General features: G+C 38.0%; 1 protein-coding gene and 1 long non-coding RNA gene across 2 annotated transcripts in view; one reads left to right on the top strand and one right to left on the bottom strand.

The window, feature by feature from the left end:
* The window catches only part of LOC106086620 (division abnormally delayed protein), a 489,548-nt gene extending 470,803 nt beyond the window's left edge, over positions 1–18,745 (top strand). Inside the window, exons 6-9 of the mRNA XM_059362923.1 lie at positions 5,266–5,438; positions 7,377–7,584; positions 18,213–18,357; positions 18,432–18,745. Coding sequence (XP_059218906.1) covers positions 5,266–5,438; positions 7,377–7,584; positions 18,213–18,357; positions 18,432–18,622 — 717 coding nt within the window. The 3' untranslated portion in view covers positions 18,623–18,745. The remainder of the gene's footprint in view (positions 1–5,265; positions 5,439–7,376; positions 7,585–18,212; positions 18,358–18,431) is intronic.
* LOC106086621 (uncharacterized) lies at positions 5,484–5,935 on the bottom strand. The gene is made up of 2 exons (XR_001221153.2): positions 5,757–5,935; positions 5,484–5,697 (listed from the first exon to the last, which is right to left on the bottom strand). It is a non-coding gene; the product is annotated as an uncharacterized LOC106086621 (long non-coding RNA).
* Positions 18,746–19,745: the final 1,000 nt, after the last annotated feature.

Below are 19,745 nucleotides of genomic sequence, written 5' to 3'. Positions count from 1 at the left end.
CAATCTGTGACTATGGTAAAATGTAATCCTTCTAAATACACACGAAACCGGCGCAACGCGTAAATAATTGCGAGTGTTTCCAGTTCGAAGCTATGATATCTCGATTCTGCATTGGTTGTAGCCTTTGAAAAAAATGCTAGGGGGTGGAACTTTTTATCATCCTGACGCTGCATCAATATTGCTCCGAATCCATGAGAACTTGCATCACAATGTAACTCCGTATCGCTTTTAGGGTTATAGATAGCTAATACTGGGGCCCGAAGTAAACGAGACTTTAATTCTCTAAAGGCCTTTACACATTCTTCAGAGAAAACGAATTTTTTCTCTTTACGAAGCAAATCTAACAATGGCCTTGCAATATTTGAGAATGACGGAACGAATTTCCTAAAGTAGGAAAACAACCCAAGACAAGTTTGTAATTCCCCATGATTCCTTGGCATTGGTATTTGTTTCACAGCTCGCAAGTGATTTTCTGTCGGCCGTATACCTTTTGGGCTGATTAAGTATCCTAAATACTCTAAACTCTGATAACCAAATTTACATTTAGTTAACTTGATTCGAAATCCGTACTCAAAAGCACGTCCAAGTACAACCGCCAATGTCTGAACATGAGAATCGAAATCAGAGGATGCAATCAATATGTCATCCATATATATAACCACTCTATGGTCCTCTATTAAGTCGCGAAATATACCATTTATAAAGCGTTGAAAGTTTGCTGGAGCATTCTTTAAACCAAATGGCATCTTCAAATACTCGTACTGTCCAAATGGGGTTACAAATGAAGTGTATGGAATTGAATCATTATGCATTTCTATGTTGAAAAATCCATCCTTCAAATCCATGAGGCTAAACCATTTTTTGCCTGATATGCTCTCAATACAGTCCTCGATGAGGGGTAAAGGAAAGTTATCCCTAATAGTCTTTTTGTTTAACGCTCGATAATCGACACACATCCGCGTTTCCCCTGTCTTTTTCTTTACCAACACAATTGCTGACGTGTATGGAGAATTGCTGTAACGTATTATTTTCCTTTCTAACAAATCACTAACAATCTTCTGCGTTTCCTCACGATCGCGAACCGACAATCTACGGGGAGAGCAGTGTATTGGAATATCATCAGATAATTTAATCTGCATCCTATAATCAGATGACTTTTTATCAATTCCCTTTGGAGTTATATAACGATTATGAATAAGATCTTCTAAAGTCTTCTTCTGGAATGAATTTAACAAAGGATTTAGATCAATATCGTCCGTACGTATCACTTGAGAATTCACAGGACTATCATAAGAATTGCTTATCGTAGATGGTGTAGACACCGAGGTTATATTATTATTGTCATTTATTTTTCTTGTGGATTCAAATACTTCTATATCATTCGTAGTTTCCTTGACTTGAAGTAATTTTACATTAAATGCATGCATAAAGTTCCGTCCAAGAATCATTGGAACATGAATGCTCTCGTTCGGAACAACAAGTAATTCTATTTGTTTAGACGATTTTTTAAATTTTATTAAACAAGAAATATTTCCATATATTTTCAAAGGGGAATTGCCAACTCCAACATACGAAGTTGGTATTAAATTCTTCGAACGTATCACACCAGTCGGTAATAAAGCCATCTTAACCAAACTAATTGGGCTACCGGAATCGATCAAGCACGAAATATTCGCAGAATTAGTATATTTGGATCCACAAGAATATTTAAAGGCCACACTTACCATTTGTGTTGTGTCTACAATATCATTACTACAAAATATGGGAGCAGTAACATTCATCCTTTTAGGACAATCCTTGTAAAAATGTCCCATTTGGAAACAATGGAAACAAGATCCCGGTGGACGTCGAGGCTTATTGCAGGTGTTCTTCATATGTCCAAATTGAGAGCAATTGAAACATCGTATGCCTTTAGTATTGTCACGGCCTTCTTTATGAGTACTGACTGTTTTTGACCTGCGTTTCTCGTATCTATCTATTCCATGCATCAATTCTTGTAATGAGTTTGATCCGTATAGAATGGATATGTTGTTGATTTTATCTTCCATTCCGTCTATTATAATGTCAACCAGTTCTTGCTCGTTGATTTCGCCTTCTGCTGCAATAGTTTGCATTGCTACTATATAGGCAATACACGGCTCTGTTGGCTTCAACTTGCGCAAACGCAATTTTTGATAAACTTCTTCTTGCGTTACCGTTCTCTTGAAAATGTCTAAGAGCGATCTCTTCAACTCCTTATATTCTTTGTAATTTGAATTTTCCATGAACTCTCGCGCAGTTCCAACCAGCAAATATCTTAAGCACATATATTTTTCTTGGTCAGTCATATTTATAGTGTAGCTTTCAAAAGAGTTTATCCATTTTTCAATATTTCGTCCATCATTCCCAGAAAATTTCGGAACCATCATAGAGAGCTCGTCATAATTGATATTTGTAGAAACCTTTTTTCCACCGTTTTCTAAAGATTCAATTTGGTTTCGAAGAGCCAACATTTCTCGCTTCAATCTCAAAACTCTAATTTCACTCTCTAGTTCATCAGCTTCACGGGATAAAACGCTTGAACGAATGAAAGGGTCTGTTACCTGTGATGGAACAGAAGGTCTAGAAAATTGTCCTCGAAGTAAGTTTGCAGGAACGGAAACTGAGGAATAATTGACGGAGGGTACGGAAGAAACAACACAAGAAGATACGGAAGGAGGTACGGAAGTTTGTGTTTGCGGAAGAACATCACAGGACACGCCAATTGCTCTATTGTTAAAAGCGACACCCAATGTATTTGTATTCATTAAATCGGAAATAACTGATGAAGTCCGGGCGGCAGAAACAGAAGCAGCAGTCCCTGAAGTACCAGGAAATTGTCTTTGAACTGTATTTACAGGAACGGAAGCAGAAGAATTATAGACGGAAGGTACGGAAGAAATTACGGAAGGAGGCACTGAAGTCTGTGTTTGCCGAAGATTTGCACAGGATACGCCAATTTCGCTGTTATTAAAAGCGACACTCAATGTATTTCTAGATATTAAATCGGTTGAAGTCCGTGCGGCAGAAAAACAAGCGGCAGTTCCAAGAACCAATTCAGTTTGATTTGTGGACTCACCATTACATTGAAATGACTGAAGCAAATTTTCAGGATCGGCAGTTGCGGAATTAATAACGGGAGTTTCATTCAAAGTATTGGATGACATTGTAGTGACAGTTACAGATGAATTCCCAGCAGAATCAGAAGAAACCACATTTCCAGAAGGCAATTCAGTCTGCTTTGATGAACCACCGTTAACTTGCAAAGAATCATATAATGTTCTCAATTGTGCAATTGACGCTGTTTCTGGAAATTCCACATTTGAAGCTTTCAAAGCTGAAAGAATTCTTTCTCGAGTAGGGCGTGAATCCATATTAAAAAAAAAAACATTTTTTTTTTTTGAGTCTTCTTTTTTTATTTATTTTTTTTTTTTTGGGATCCCCACACCTGAATTGTAAAGCTTCTGTCAACAAACTGACTCTTTTTATTATATTTTTCAAACAAACAACATTAAAGGAACAAGCTAGTCTACTTAGTTTCATCAAAAGTTTCTTATAAATACGAGTATAACAAGTTATCATATTACAGGAACGAAATCGTAACGATTTCTGTACGGCGGAGGAATTCGTATACCCCCATCCACCAGAGGATGGGGGTGCTGAGTATGGTTTAAATAGGTCCATAACCCGATATAGCTCTCATATAAACTGATCTGGGGTCTTAACTTCTTGAGCCTCTAGAGGGCGCAATTCCTATCCGATTTGGCTGAAATTTTGCACGACATGTTTCGTCATGACTTCCAACAACTGTGCCAAGAATGGTTTAAATCGGTTCATAACCTGATACAACTGTCATAGAAACCGATCTTGAATCTTGACTTCTTGAGGCACCAGAGGGCGTCATTATTGGGTTGCCCAAAAAGTAATTGCGGATTTTTTAAATGAAAGTAAATGGATTTTTAATAAAACTTAGAATGAACTTTAATCAAATATACTTTTTTACACTTTTTTTCTAAAGCAAAGTAACAGCTGATAACTGACAGAAGAAAGAATGCAATTACAGAGTCTCAAGCTGTGAAAAAATTTGTCAACGCCGACTATATGAAAAATCCGCAATTACTTTTTGGGCAACCCAATACTATCCTATTTGGCTGAAATTTTGTACGACGGATCCTCTCATGATCATTAACATACGCGTTTATTAATGAATAATAGTAATCTGAATTGGTCTATTTCCTGATACAGCTCTCTTATAAACCGATCTCTCTATTTTACTTCTTGAGCCCCCAAAGGGCGCAATTCTTATTCGAATTGGCTGACGTTTTACACAGATATCCAACATATCATTTAATTGTGGTCCAAACCGGATCATATCTTGATATTGCTATAAAAGCAGAGCAAATTTTTTCTTTTATCCTTTTTATGCCTAAGAAGAGATGCTGGAAAAGAACTCGACAAATGCGATCCAAGGTGGAGAGTATATAAGATTCGATCCGGCCGAACTTAGCACGCTTTTTCTAGTTATATATAAGAAGATTCGGTTCATACTTGGCATGGATGCTGAAAGTCATAGCACAAGTTTTTGTTCTAAATTTCACTCAAATCGGATGAAAATTGAAGCTTCTAGGGGCTCAAGAAGTCAAATCCGGGGATCGGTTTATATGGTGGCTATATCCAAACCTGTAACGATGTGGCCCATTTGCAATCTTTAACTATCTACATCTCTGCAAAATTTCAAGCGACTAGCTTTGACCGCTACCGTTATTTCAACTAACGGACGGACATGGTTAGATAGACTCAGAAAGTAGAGACGATCCAGAATAGATATACCTTATGGGGTTACAGATCAATATATTTAGGTGCTAATATATACTGTGGTGGTGTGTATAACAAAATGGGTTAATAAGGGAACATGTTCAGCAAAATCTCTGGTGTTGGGCCTGGTCAAATAAACAAACAAACCCACAAATAAACAAATTTTCTTCCCAGCGTGGAGGAAGTTATCAAAAACATCCTATATTATACAGGTATCTAAGGAGACATCTCAGTAACTCATCTGCAAAATCGTCTAGACCAGAGAAAACCGTCCAAAAAGATGGAAATCCTGTGTCCAAGTGGACCCGGAGATGGTTAACTCTATACGCTTTCCATAATATTTTATAAGTATTTTTAATCAATTTTAACATCCATGTACTCATCTTGAAATCCATACTTATATTTTATACGACTTCCCTTTATTTATTTCAGGTCAAAAAAACTTGTGGTACACCCAGATTATTGCCTTCCTCAACATCCGACAGCGAACACAAACCACAAATGCCACACAACATGAAATGGGCGACACCTGTAGATTCGGAACTTTTGCGTTTTCTATCAACCATTGATAAATCCAAAGATTTTTACTCGAACATCGTCAATAAGTAAGTTTGTTGAAGCAAAATCCTTATGTAAATATCTAGGACATATTCTATGAATTCATGTTTATTTTGCTAACGAAACTTCATTGCAAGAGTATTTTATTGATATGTATCAATGTTTAAATTTTATAGTTTTATATGTACAACTCCATAATTTATCCACAAATTCATGTATAAGGCAAAAATATAGGGGACTTAAAACTGCTGCTCCGAAAAATATGATATTCAATATATAATCACGCCACACCATTGGTTGACATGGCTGCAAGGCGTAGAAAATATTTTGAGCATATCAAATGTGTCTTATATCTCATAACTTACCACACAACATTGGCTGGAATAAGTCAAGGCTTGGCCCATGAAAATGCTGTGAATAGCTTCTTGGACTTTAAGTATAATTTGGATTAACATAATTTCTTTAAAAAAAAGAAAATTTTACAAAGCTAATGAAATAGTGAACAAGTTTTGACAATAGAAGAAAATGAATGGATTTTTTATTGAAACCAGGGTGCACTAATATTTTTAGGTTTCGCAAGTGCCTAACAAATATTTACTTTACTTTAATTGGCTATGACAGAAATTTTGTTTCACCAGCCGAACGTAGAATAACGCTCCAAGCGCATCGATCTTCTACGATTATTCTTAAATCTCTGACACCAACAAGTTTCAAGGTGTCTCCCACCATCGGAATTTTGATCGTCCCGATTTGCGTGTACCACCATGTTTGCCTTAAAAAGACTTCTTTGCTGGAGCTTCTTCATCCATTCTGACAACATTACCTAGCCAACGCAGCCGTTGTATTTTGATGCGTGTAACTATGCTACCGTCGTCACACAGCTTAATGCAAACTGGTTTATATATTTTACGAAGAATCTTTCTCTCAAACACTCCAAGCACTGCCTCGTCTGCTTTCACAAGTACCCATGCTTCAGAACCATATAACATCACGGATAGTATCAGTGTCTTGTAAAGTGTAATCTTCGTCCGTCGAGAGGTGGCCTTGTTTCTAAACTGCTTACTAAATCCAAAGTAGCATCTGTTTGCCAGTATTATTCTTCGCTTTATTTCAAAACCGTAGGCCACTGTAGCGCAGAGGTAAGCATGTCCGCCTATGACGCTGAACGCCTATCTGATACATGTTTTATGGTCAAGTATTTCAGGGAGGCCTCACCTCATAAATTCCCCCTAAACCACACATATATACCAACTATAGCAATAGGTAGCTCCAATGTGGTTTTTTGAGTAGAGTATGAATCTGATGTCCACTTTCGGGGCAAAGGGTTTGGCCATTCCAATCCACCGCCAAAGCCAAGAGAATGAAGTAGATCTGACATCGAAACTTTAATAGGCGGACCCTCCCCTTACCATATTTTCAAAAACGCCAGATCTCGGAAATGGATGTTAATTTTAACTCAAAAACATAAATTTGATATCCTTGTCCTTATATTATCCTATCCTAGGGTGGGAAATCTAGGAGGACCATGCTACCTCCAAAGCCCGCCAAATGGAAATATAGACCAATAATGACAATACGGGACTCAAATGAAAAGTATTTGAGACTAGAGCACGAATCTAACCCCCAAAAATACCCCCATACCGAGCATATTTACCGAACATAGCAGTATAAGGATCAAATGAAATATATTTGGGAGTCGGAAAGGCCGTACCAGCACCCCCAAACAGCACTTATGTATTTCCTGACCGTGCCTGTATAAGGCTTAGATAAAATAAGAGAGTGAAAGAAAACGCAGCGGAGAGGGCCCTGTCCAGTTAGCTATCCATATAGTCTGATGCGAGAGATGGGTGGTAATCTTATTGCCTCTGTCTTCTTGCGCAAGTTGTATGCCAGACTTTCTGTTGTGACATGAATTTTATCTTATGAAAAAAACTTTCCGGCGAATCAGCATTTAAAATTAATTGTTTCCTCCTTTTTTTCTTTAGTGTCTGTGATGATGAAGAAATGCAAAGAAGTGATCGTCACTGTTGGATGGGTGACCGTATCGGTGATTATACACAGTTAGTGATGACACCCGGAACAGATACACAACGCTACAATCCTGAAGTACCTTTTGAGTCAACTTCACAGCCAACGAAATTAAATGAAATGGTGGATAAGCTATTAAAAGTACGAAAAACTATTGCAACAGCGGTAAGTATTAAGCCATTATTATTCTTTTTTGTTTTTGTTATTACGAAATGAGAAAAAAGACACGGTGGGTATAGGTAGGATATTTTCCAAATCGGAAAATACAGAAATATGGTAGTTATACTCAATAATGAACCCATTTGGACCATACTTGATCCATCATCAGTGATGAAGCCACTTCAACAGCGAACAACTCCAGACAGCAAGATTATTTTAACAGTGCCATCTGCAGCATTTTGTAGAATTACCCTATGTTACAATAATTGAATTGGCAACGCCACAACAAATTATCATGATGATCTATCATCTGTTTTTTCGCTGGCGTCTGTCATGGTCCTTAGGCATCAATAAATCTGACATTGAAACATAAAGTGAAGAGTTTTATTTTCTTTTTTCTTAGTTCCCCCATATTAGGGCGAACGTAAGCATGGTCCTTCGAAACCTAACGCGATCCGTGAAATAGATTAAAAAAAGCTATGGAAATTTTAAAATTGGTTGGATTTATTTGTATGTCGCCAAAAATACATCGAGAATTCCATCAACAAATTCCATTACTGGCTTAACGAGCCCATCGTCTTTTATGGAAAACCAGACTTAACGAGTCATTTCATAGAACACAAGAGAGAGTGTTTAATTCAACAGAATACAACTTTTCTAAATGGTTTTACGAATCACTTCTTAATTCTTCATTGAATGGTTCCATTACATAGGACTACGCTTCACGAGCTTAAATATAACTTCCGCTGGGTTCATAATTGAATATAACTTCCCTATTTCTGTATTTAACGATTTGGAATTTATCCTAGGACTTTAAGAGAATCCTTTAGGATGAATATTGTTTTGGCTAAAATGCTCTTTTCAGCAGGGCACACACGTAGGCACCCACGGTTTATGCAAAAAAATGAATACATCAGAGGGTTTACGAATTGGAAGGCAACTAGGTTAGGTTAGGTTAGGTTGAGTGGGTTGCCTATCCAGGGATTCCAACCAATCCGCCACGCATCTCGACCTCACCATGCTCGACTCCAAGGCTCAAAAAGTCAAATCAGGCTATCGGTATATATTGGAGCTATATCAGGTTATATTGAGTTGCCCAAAAAGTAATTGCGGATTTTTTAAAAGAAAGTAAATGCATTTTTAATAAAACTTAGAATGAACTTTAATCAAATATATAATTGCCATTTTGTTCGATGACCTTTTGCCATCTTCCTGGAAAATTAAGTATTCCACGCTCATAGAACTTCTGGCCTTTATCTGCAAAAAACTGAAGCAAGTGCGATTTTATAGCCTCATCATTGCCGAAAGTTTTACCATTTAAGGAGTTCTGCTAAGATCGAAATAAATGGTAGTCTGATGGTACAAGGTCAGGGCTATATGGTGGATGCATCAAAAGTTCCCAGCCAAGCTCACTCAGTTTTTGGCTAGTGACCAAAGTTGTGTGCGGTCTAGCGTTGTCCTGGTGGAATATGACACCTTTACGATTGACCAATTCTGGTCGCTTCTCCTTGATGGCTGTATTCAATTTGTCCAATTGTTGACAGTAAACATCCGAATTAATCGTTTGGTTCCTTGGAAGCAGCTCAAAATATACCACACCCATACAATCCCACCAAACAGACACCATAACCTTCTTTTGGTGGATATCAGCCTTTGAAGTGGTTTGAGCTGGTTCACCATGCTTGGACCATGATCGTTTTCGACTAACGTTGTTGTAAACAATCCATTTTTCATCTCCAGTTATGATTCGTTTTAAAAACGGATCGAATTCATTGCGTTTAAGGTGCATATCACAAGCGTTGATTCGGTTTGTTAAATGAATTTCTTTCAATACATGTGGTACCCATATTAAAATTGACGCCAAACAAACAAATGTAAACAAAATTTCGCGCACTTTTTTTCTAAAGCAAGCTAAAAGTAACAGCTGATAACGGACAGAAGAAAGAATGCAATTACAGAGTCACAAGCCGTTGAAAAAATTTGTCAACGCTGACTATATTACTACTATATTACCGACAATTACTTTTTGGGCAACCCAATATTTGAACTATGCATGAAACAGTTGTTGAAACTTTAGATGCAAAATTTCAGCCAAATCGGGTGGTAATAACGCCTTCTTGAGGCTCAAAAAGTCTAATCTGAATATCGTTCTATATGGCAGCTATATCAGGTTATACACCCTTTTTGACCATAGTTGGCACAGTTGTTTAAAATGAAGACAAAACAAATCAAATATGAATTGTGCCCTCTAGAGGCTTGAGGAGTCCACATACGAGATCGGTTTGTATGGCAGCTAAACAGGTAAAGGACCAATTTAGATCATTCTTTGCACAGTTATTGAAGGTCAAAGCCAAAGCGCCTCATGCGATAATCGGATAGGAATTCGGTTTGGCTGAATTCCTACATCAATGTTGTTGTTGTACCCACATTTTCATGTGGAGGTGGCGATCCCTTCAAGCTCCTGTGTGAGCAAGGGCAACAAGGTGGCCATTGGTTTTATTATTGGTTTATTTAAAGGCGCCATTATCATCTCTTATCTTACTCAGCATTTGTGCAAGAGCCATTGCCACCCGGCCTCTCACTGCGACTCTCCGCTCGATACCGTTGATTGTCCGCGACTGCCGTTGCAGCTACACCGTATTCCACTATCCGCAACCTGTGGACGCGCCCGCTAGCTCACAGCTAAGCTTCTCGTGACAGCAATGAACACCAGACAGATCGGACCTCAATATTTCAGCCTGTGTGGTGCTTACAGCTATCCCGTGCTGGGCCTACATGAATAGGAAGTAGTTGTGCAAAATTTTAAATGCATAGCCTTGTTCCTTCGAAAGTTAGAGTTCTTTCGACAAACAGATGAAAGGATATGGCTAAATCCACTTGGAATCTCAAGATCTCCTTTTTAACACTTAGGACCCAAAGAGAGCAATTATAAGGAATAAATCCCATTTCCATTCGAAGGCAAGATTGTGTTAATAGAAAAGCAAGTAAAAACGTGTTATGTTCGGCCGTGCCGAACTTTGGATATCCGCCACCATTGATAAATGAACCATCCTCTTTTAAAACAAATAAAAACTAGTTAAGTTCGGCCGGGCCGAACTTTGGATACCCACCACCTTGGGTATATATGTAAACCACCTTTCGTCAAAATCCGGTGAAAAATTCATACCTTATGCCCCATAGCAGCTATATCGAACCAATTACTAATAAGCACAAGCCATTGTTCAATTGTGTATAACAAAATATTGATCTTTTTAGTAGCTATATCTAAACATAAACCGATCTTAACTATATACGACACGGATGACGAAAAACCCAACATAAGTCACTGTGGTAAATTTTAGTGAAATCGGACAATAAATGCGCCTTTTAAATCGAGAGATCGGTCTATATGGCAGCTATATCCAAATCTGGACCGATTTGTGCCAAGTTGCAGAAAAATGACAAAGAGCCTAACGCAACTCACTGTCCCAAATTTCAGCGAAATCTGACAATAAATGCGCCTTTTATGGCCCCAAAACCTTAAATCGAGAGACCGGTCTATACGGCAGCTTTATCCAAATCTGGACCGATCTGAGCCAAATTGAAGAAGAATTTTGAAGGGCCCAACACAACTCACTGTCCCAAATTTCGGCGACATCGGACAATAAATGCGCCTTTTATGGGCCCAAAACCTTAAATCGAGAGATCGGTCTAAATGGCAGCTATATCCAAATCTGAACCGATCTGTACTAAATTGCAGGAGTATATCGAGGGGCATAACTTAACTCACTCTCCCAAACTTCGGCAACATCGGACAATAAATGCGTCTTTTATGGGCGCAAGACCTTAAATCAAGAGATCGATCTATATGGCAGCTATATCCAAAGCTGGACCGATTTGAGCCAATTTGCCCATTTGTCGAAGAGCCTAACACAACTCACTGCTTCAAATTTCAGCGAAATCGGACAATAAATGCGCCTTTTATGGTCGCAAAACCTTAAATCGAGAGATTGGTCTATATGGCAGCTATATCTAAATCTGGACCGATCTAGGCCAAATTCAAGAAAGATGTCGAGTGGCCTAAAACAACTCACTGTCCCAAATTTCAGCAAAATCGGATAATAAATGTGGGTTTTGTTCTAGAATTCTACGACGATCAAAAATATACATTCTTTGTAGGGTCGGAAATGGATATGTCGATGTGTTGCAAACGGAATGACTAAATGAATCCTAAGGTGATGGGTATAAAAATTCGTGTAATTATGTTTAAAACCAGTAAGGAAGGGCAAAAGTCGGGCGGTGCCGACTGTATGATACCCTACACCTACCCTATAAGTACAATGTGGAAGGTATATCCAATTCTGAACCATTTTTGATGACAGCTATATCTAAATTTGAACCGATTTCGAGCAAACTGTATAGACATTGTGGAAGTCGTGGAGGAAATCGATGTACAGGAAATCGTTGTAGGCTTCGTCTCCAGGCTACAAAACATGCCTGTATCAAATTTTAAGACGATCGGCTGAAAACTGCGACCTGTACATTGTACACAAATTAACATGGACAGACAGACGGACATAGCTAAATCAAATCAGAAAGTGATTCTGAGTCGATCGGTATACTTACCAATGGGTCTGTCTCTCTTCCTTCTGGGTCTTACAAACAAATGCACTAAGTTATAATACCCTGTACTACAGTTGTGGGCCGGGCCGAATCTTGTATACCCTCCATCATGGATCGCATTTGTCGAGTTCTATGCGTGGTATATCTTTTTAGGCAAACAAAGAATATTGAATAAGAACTGTTATGCTTTTGGAGCTATATCAAGTTATAGTCCGATTCGGACCATAAATGAATGCAGAACATATTTCAGTTCATTCGGATTAGAATTGCGCCTAGTAGGGGCTCAAGATGCAAAATCGGGAGATCGGTTTATATGGGAGCTGTATTAAGCTACTGATCGATTCAGACCATATTAGACACGTTTGTTGAAGGTCATGAGGGAAGCCGTTGTACAAAAGTCAGTCGGTTGAGCTTCTTTACATCTGACGTGTTTCTAATGGATCTCCCTCCAAATACTCTCTGTGCGAAGTGCTTCAAGGCTTTGAACGGGAAGTTCATAGCATGCCACATTTGCAGAGCTAAGCTACACTTCTTTTGTGCCAACGTCGATACTAATATTGGCGAATTATTTGTTAAAAATTCAAATATTGTATTTAATTGCAATGACTGCCTATCAGTTTCTTCTGATTTGGTTGCTCGCATTGCCTCTTTGACCAGTGAAGTGAGAGAGCTAAAAGTCTTAATAAACTCATCTTTATGTGCTGAAGTGCGAGAGATAAAAAAAACAGTGGAGAAAAACAACAAACCTCCAAGCAAAGAAGTTCATCAACAAAATGCAAATCATTATTCTGAGACCAGTGGTAGCGATGTTGTTGGTACTGTCCAAAGTCTTATTATACCAGTTACATCTACAGGTGCACAATCCATGAACAAGCCGAGCTCGCAACATGTTGTTTCATATGCACCATCGGTTTCGTCAGTGAGTACAAATGACGTTAATGCAGTAAACAATAGGAATGAAATGTTCGAACCAAACCATCAAGCAAGTATGGGTTGGGAAACTGTTCAAAGGCGTAGACGAAAAGGGGGCAAAGTCATATTCGGTGAAAATAATGTACCTAATGATTTGGAAGTGGTGGCGACCAAGAAATGGATTCATATATCAAAGTTTAAGCCAACTGTTTCATGCGATCAAATTATCAATTATATTGCTGCCAACTCCAACATTGATAAAGCTAATATTGAATGCTATAAATTAGTAAAGAAAGACGCTAATTTAAGTGAATTAAAAAGTGTTAATTTTAAGCTGGGTGTAGTATCTAGTTTTTATAATGATATTTTTAACTCTAAATTGTGGCCTACCGATATCAGGGTACGTCCGTTTAAAAATTTTCAAAAAAGGGAAATACAACCCTTAGTTCAGTAGTAGATGCTGCACATAATCTAAAAGTGTTTTATCAAAATATGTCAGGTATTCGCACAAAGGCCAATGAAATCATGAATTTTACGTCCCAATGTGACTTTGATTTAATTCTCATTGTTGAGACCTGGCTTAATTCCGACTTTTATGATGCCGAATTTTTCGACATGAATTTGTTTAATGTATATCGGAAGGATAGAAATGCTTATCGTACAGGATTATCCCGGGGTGGGGGTGTTCTTATTGCTGTAAAATCTAAATATAAATCCTATTTATGTAAAATTGATGATGATGATGGTCTTTTGGATCAAATTGCACTATATGTAATTGGATTTAATCAAAAACTGTTAATATCTCTATCGTATATACCTCCTGGAAGTCATGATAATATCTATTCTAAACATGTCTCTAATATTGTTAATTTGGAAGAGAATATGTGTTCTGATACTAATTTATGTGTAATGGGAGATTTTAATTTATCAAGTATTTGTTGGACCATGATGAACGACAATTATTTTTTAACGCCTAGTAATGTTAATAAAGGGTTTGAAGTTAATTTTATCGATGCGTTATTGAGCGTTGGTTTGGTTCAAATTAATCATATTGCTAATAAAATGCGTCGATTTCTTGATTTAATTTTTGTATCACGCGACTGCAATTTTAAAATATATGAATGTTTGATTCCAGTATCTCCTCCAAGTGTTCATCATGTTCCTACAATTATAGAAATGGAATGTTTTATGTACATCCCAAATGATACTTCTGAGTGTTTCAATTTTAATTACAACGCATGTAACTTTGATGTGCTAAATTCGATGCTTTCATCTATAAATTGGGTATCGATGTTTCCTACGTGTGAACCATCCAATTGTTATGATATTTTTCTGGCAAAGGTTTTAGACATTCTTAAATTGAATGTTCCTCTAAAGAAGAAAAAGCCCTATAAGCTTCCATGGTATACTAAAGGCCTAAAAAAACTAAAAAATCTGCGCAATAAATTCCATAATCGATTCATTAAATCTGGTAATCTGGAAGAGCAAGTCAAATTTTTACATTATCAAAAAGAATTTAATTTTTTAAACAAATTTCTTTATAAACAATACATTCTTTCTAAAGAGAATGAAATTAAAGTAAATGTTAAACATTTTTGGTCGTTTGTGAAGTCTAAGAAGAAATCTTCAGATATCCCATCTACTGTTCAATATAACAGTTGCATCTCGCAGTCTGGCCATGATGTTGTAAACATGTTTGCTAATTTTTTCCAATCTAATTTTGAGCAGCCTTCCACTTGTAATATGACGCTACCATGTTCTTATTCAGCCATAAACTTGGGAAGTATTTATATCTGTGAGGATGATGTTTGTGAAGCTATTGGTGCAATTAAAAATAGCTATAAAAGTGATGCTGATGGTCTTTGTGCTTATTTCTTAAAAAGTTGCTGTTTTAGCATTGTTTCCGTTTTGACTTTTATATTTCGCCTATCTCTTAAGGAAGGTATTTTTATAGCCAAGTGGAAGATAGCATCAATTACTCCTGTATTTAAAGAGGGTAGAAAAGATGATGTTACATGTTACAGGCCAATATCAAAACTTTCGTGTGTTTCGAAAATATTTGAAAATATCATTTTCAAAAAATTATTTTTTCTTTGCAAGTCTACTATCTCTCCTTACCAGCATGGGTTTTTTTCGGGTAGATCTACCACATCGAATTTAACATTATTTACAGATTACTGTATGACCGCCCTCGAGCGAGGTAAACAAGTAGAAGTTATTTACACTGACTTAAGCAAAGCTTTTGATAAAGTTTCGCATAGTATTTTACTTGCTAAGTTACAGAATCTAGGTTTGCATTCAAATTTTCTAAAATGGATTCATTCATATCTAACTAACAGAGTGTGTAAAGTTAAAGTTGAAGGATACGTGTCTCAGCCATATTTTCAGACATCGGGAGTACCTCAGGGTAGCATCCTTGGCCCACTTCTTTTTAACTTATTTATCAATGACATCTCTTCATGTTTTTCGCATTCCAATTTTCTTTTGTATGCTGATGACTTGAAATTTTTTACTAAAATTGAGTCTCTACAAGATATAAATAATTTGCAAGTTGATTTAGATAACTTAGTCATGTGGTGCAACATCAATAAGCTTTTTTTGAACCTTTCAAAATGTTTTCACGTTTCTTATTTTAGATCACTTAATCCCATTCAACCAACCTTCAAAATTGGCAGCCACAATCTTACTAAGCTAACTTCCATTCGTGATCTAGGCATTATATTTGATACATCACTATCATTTATTCCACATATAGACCACATTATTCCTGAGGCCTACAAGGTTTTTGCATTTATCAAAAGAAATTGTGCGGAATTTTCTGATCCTAATACCGCAAAATTAATTTATACGGCATTTGTTAGGTCTAAACTAGAATACGCTTCAATTGTTTGGGATCCTCAATGTAGTGCTCACATTGTTCGCATTGAGAGAATTCAAAAAAACTTTACAAAGTTTGCCCTTAAAAACTTATTTCCTGCTCAGATGCCTCCATATAGATCTAGATTTTTGTTACTTGGCTTGCAATCCTTAGAATCTCGTAGAAAATATCAATCGGCTTGCTTCATATTTGACTTGCTTAATAATAATATTGATTCACCGGATTTGTTGTCTTTAGTTCCAACATTTGTTCCTCCAAGAAGCTTACGAGTTGTAAATTTGTTTGACATACCGTTCCACCGCACCAACTATGCGAGAAATGGGCCTTTAACACGAACTTTTTTGAATTTAAATTTTATCAACAACAGGCTTCAAAGGGAGTCAAAACCATGTATTGATTTTAGCACATCAAAAGAAATTTTTAGATCCATTTTATATTATATATTTTTGTAGTATGCACCTCTTTATTATCATACATTACTATTTAAACATTTGTTACGGAAGTCATCTTAGTCTGTAAGGATATTTGTTCCATTGACTAATAAACAAATAAACAAAAAATGTCTGCCAAATCGGATGAAAATTGCGCCCTCTAGAGGCTCAAGAAGTCAGTTATGAACCGATTTGAATCATATTTAAGACAGTTGTTGGAAGAGACACCAAAACACTACGTGCAAAAGTATTGAATTGTGCCCTCTAGAGGCTCAAGAAGTCAAGACCCAAGATCGGTTTATATAGCAGCTATATAAAAACATGGACCGATTTGAACCATACTTAGCGCAGTTGTTGGAAATGATACCAAAACACCACGGACGGAAGGACGGACGGAAGGACGGACGTAAGGACGGACGGACGGAAGGACGGACGGAAGGACGGACGGAAGGACGGACGGAAGGACGGACGGAAGGACGGACGGAAGGACGGACGGAAGGACGGACGGAAGGACGGACGGAAGGACGGACGGAAGGACGGACGGAAGGACGGACGGAAGGACGGACGGAAGGACGGACGGAAGGACGGACGGAAGGACGGACGGAAGGACGGACGGAAGGACGGACGGAAGGACGGACGGAAGGACGGACGGAAGGACGGACGGAAGGACGGACGGAAGGACGGACGGAAGGACGGACGGAAGGACGGACGGAAGGACGGACGGAAGGACGGACGGAAGGACGGACGGAAGGACGGACGGAAGGACGGACGGAAGGACGGACGGAAGGACGGACGGAAGGACGGACGGAAGGACGGACGGAAGGACGGACGGAAGGACGGACGGAAGGACGGACGGAAGGACGGACGGAACGACGGACGGAACGACGGACGGAACGACGGACGGAAGGACGGACGGAAGGACGGACGGAAGGACGGACGGAAGGACGGACGGAAGGACGGACGGAAGGACGGACGGAAGGACGGACGGAAGGACGGACGGAAGGACGGACGGAAGGACGGACGGAAGGACGGACGGAAGGACGGACGGAAGGACGGACGGAAGGACGGACGGAAGGACGGACGGAAGGACGGACGGAAGGACGGATGGAAGAACGAAAGGACGGAAGGACGGACGGAAGGACAGACGGAAGGACGGACGGAAGAACGAAAGGACGGAAGAACGGCAGAACGAAAGAACGGAAGGATGGAAGAACGAAAGGACGGAAGGACGAAAGGACGGAAGGACGAAAGGACGGAAGGACGAAAAGACGAAAGGACGGAAGGACGGACGTAGGACGGAAGGACGGACGTAGGACGGAAGGACGGACGTAGGACGGAAGGACGGACGTAGGACGGAAGGACGGACGTAGGACGGAAGGACGGACGTAGGACGGAAGGACGGACGTAGGACGGAAGGACGGACGTAGGACGGAAGGACGGACGTAGGACGGAAGGACGGACGTAGGACGGAAGGATGGACGTAGGACGGAAGGACGGACGTAGGACGGACGGTAAGACGGACGGAAGTACAAGACTAAGTTGACTTAAAATGTCACGACAATCAACAATATATGTACTTTATGGGGTCTCAGACGCATATTTCGAGGTGTTACGAACAGAAAGACGAAATTAGTTTACCCCCATTCTTCGGTGGGTGGTACAAAAAAGTTATTTCGTTTAAGTATTTCACAACTATTCCATAAACAGAACAGAGAACCCTGCTTTAGAAATAAAGAATTTGTAGCGATAGATTAATAGTTAGTGAATAAATGTATGAAGAAAACTATTTTTATTTTTATTTATTATTTCAGATACCCTCTACGACTAGAACCTTTAATGATGTTCAAAGTGATATGGCTGGTCGTGACGATGAGGGATCAGGGCGTATGCCTGATGATGTGGATGATGATGAATACCGAATGCAGGGCTCCGGTGATGGCGATGGTTCAGGAGATGGTATGGCCATAAAAATTCAATATTTTTAAAATTCTAGATTTGATTTTGTTTTATTTTTTAATTTATTGTTATAGGTGCCACATCTTTACCCTATGATCCTCGTACGAATAATAACGAAGACAATGAAATATTACCACCATCTACCAAATCGCCAGCCAGTAAAATTGACTCATCGATGAGTTTGGCAGCTCTATTCTGTCTGCTACTAGTCATGCATCAAACATTTTCAACAACGATACGATCTTATAAACTGAAACTAAATTAAAAATGTTAAATATGCTGCTGCTATAGTTGCAATAGATGCATCAGGCAACAGGCAACAAATCCAAGGGTGCAACTCTGTTTTATAAATTATGTAGTTATTATATATAATATATATATATATATATATATATATATATACAATACGAAACAAACAAAAAATCGCGAAAAGCAAAAAAACAGAAAACAAACAAAAGAGGTAAAGTAATGCAGAAGAAATAAAAAAAAGCAATTACAACAAAATCTTGCATATAAAATAGTAATACCATAACATACAAAAGAACAGGAAATTCCCCAGAAATTAAATGCATATAAAATTGCTCTTAAAGCTCTTAGAGTGTAACTAAATGAAGTGAAAAAATACACACACATGTTATATTACATAAAACATAGGAAAAAAATTCTCTTTTAAAACAAATATGTGAAGAAAAATGGAAATTTCATAAAAAGAAAGAAAAATTGATAGGCCAGTCGCAAAAAGCAAGTTTTGCTTACTTCAGTACAAACCACATGAACAATTTTGTTAACATTAGATACCCCCCACACACTTACATAAAACCCCTTTTAAACAAAAGTCCTTCAGTGATAAATCAGCAAGTGTGTTGTAACTACCCCCTATTTAGTTCTTATATTTAAATAAAATAAAAAAAATTGTAATGTGGTTTGTAAAATCGACGTAACATTTACATAATTATAACAAAAACAATTTAAGGAACAGTGAAAACAGTCCAAATAGCCTAAAAATGTAAACTTTTTTGTATTAGAATTTAACAATTACTACAAACCCCGAACATGACTAATTTTTTTTGTTTGTTAACAAAAACGAGGAAATATATATTGATTTTTTTAGGGATTTATTTTTTTTTTTTGTTTTTCAAAAGTGAAATTGAAATGCCTTTGTTCTCCCCAATGTTTCAACAAATACAACTCTGTGTTCATTGTCAAAGTCTAAAAGAGACATGGTTGTATTTTCGATAACAAAACAACATTTGCAGAAACACATAAATGCTTGCATTCATAACAGAAAAAAAAAACAAAATAATCAACTCAAAACAGTGCCATAAACTATGATATCCACACACAGCATACAGAGTAAAATATCCCAGATCGCACAAATATAAGAAAAT

Source organism: Stomoxys calcitrans, chromosome 1 (assembly GCF_963082655.1).
Source record: "Stomoxys calcitrans chromosome 1, idStoCalc2.1, whole genome shotgun sequence".
NCBI lineage: Eukaryota > Metazoa > Arthropoda > Insecta > Diptera > Muscidae > Stomoxys > Stomoxys calcitrans.
Note: the sequence above shows the minus strand (reverse complement) of the source record. Positions and strands in the feature narration are given on the sequence as shown.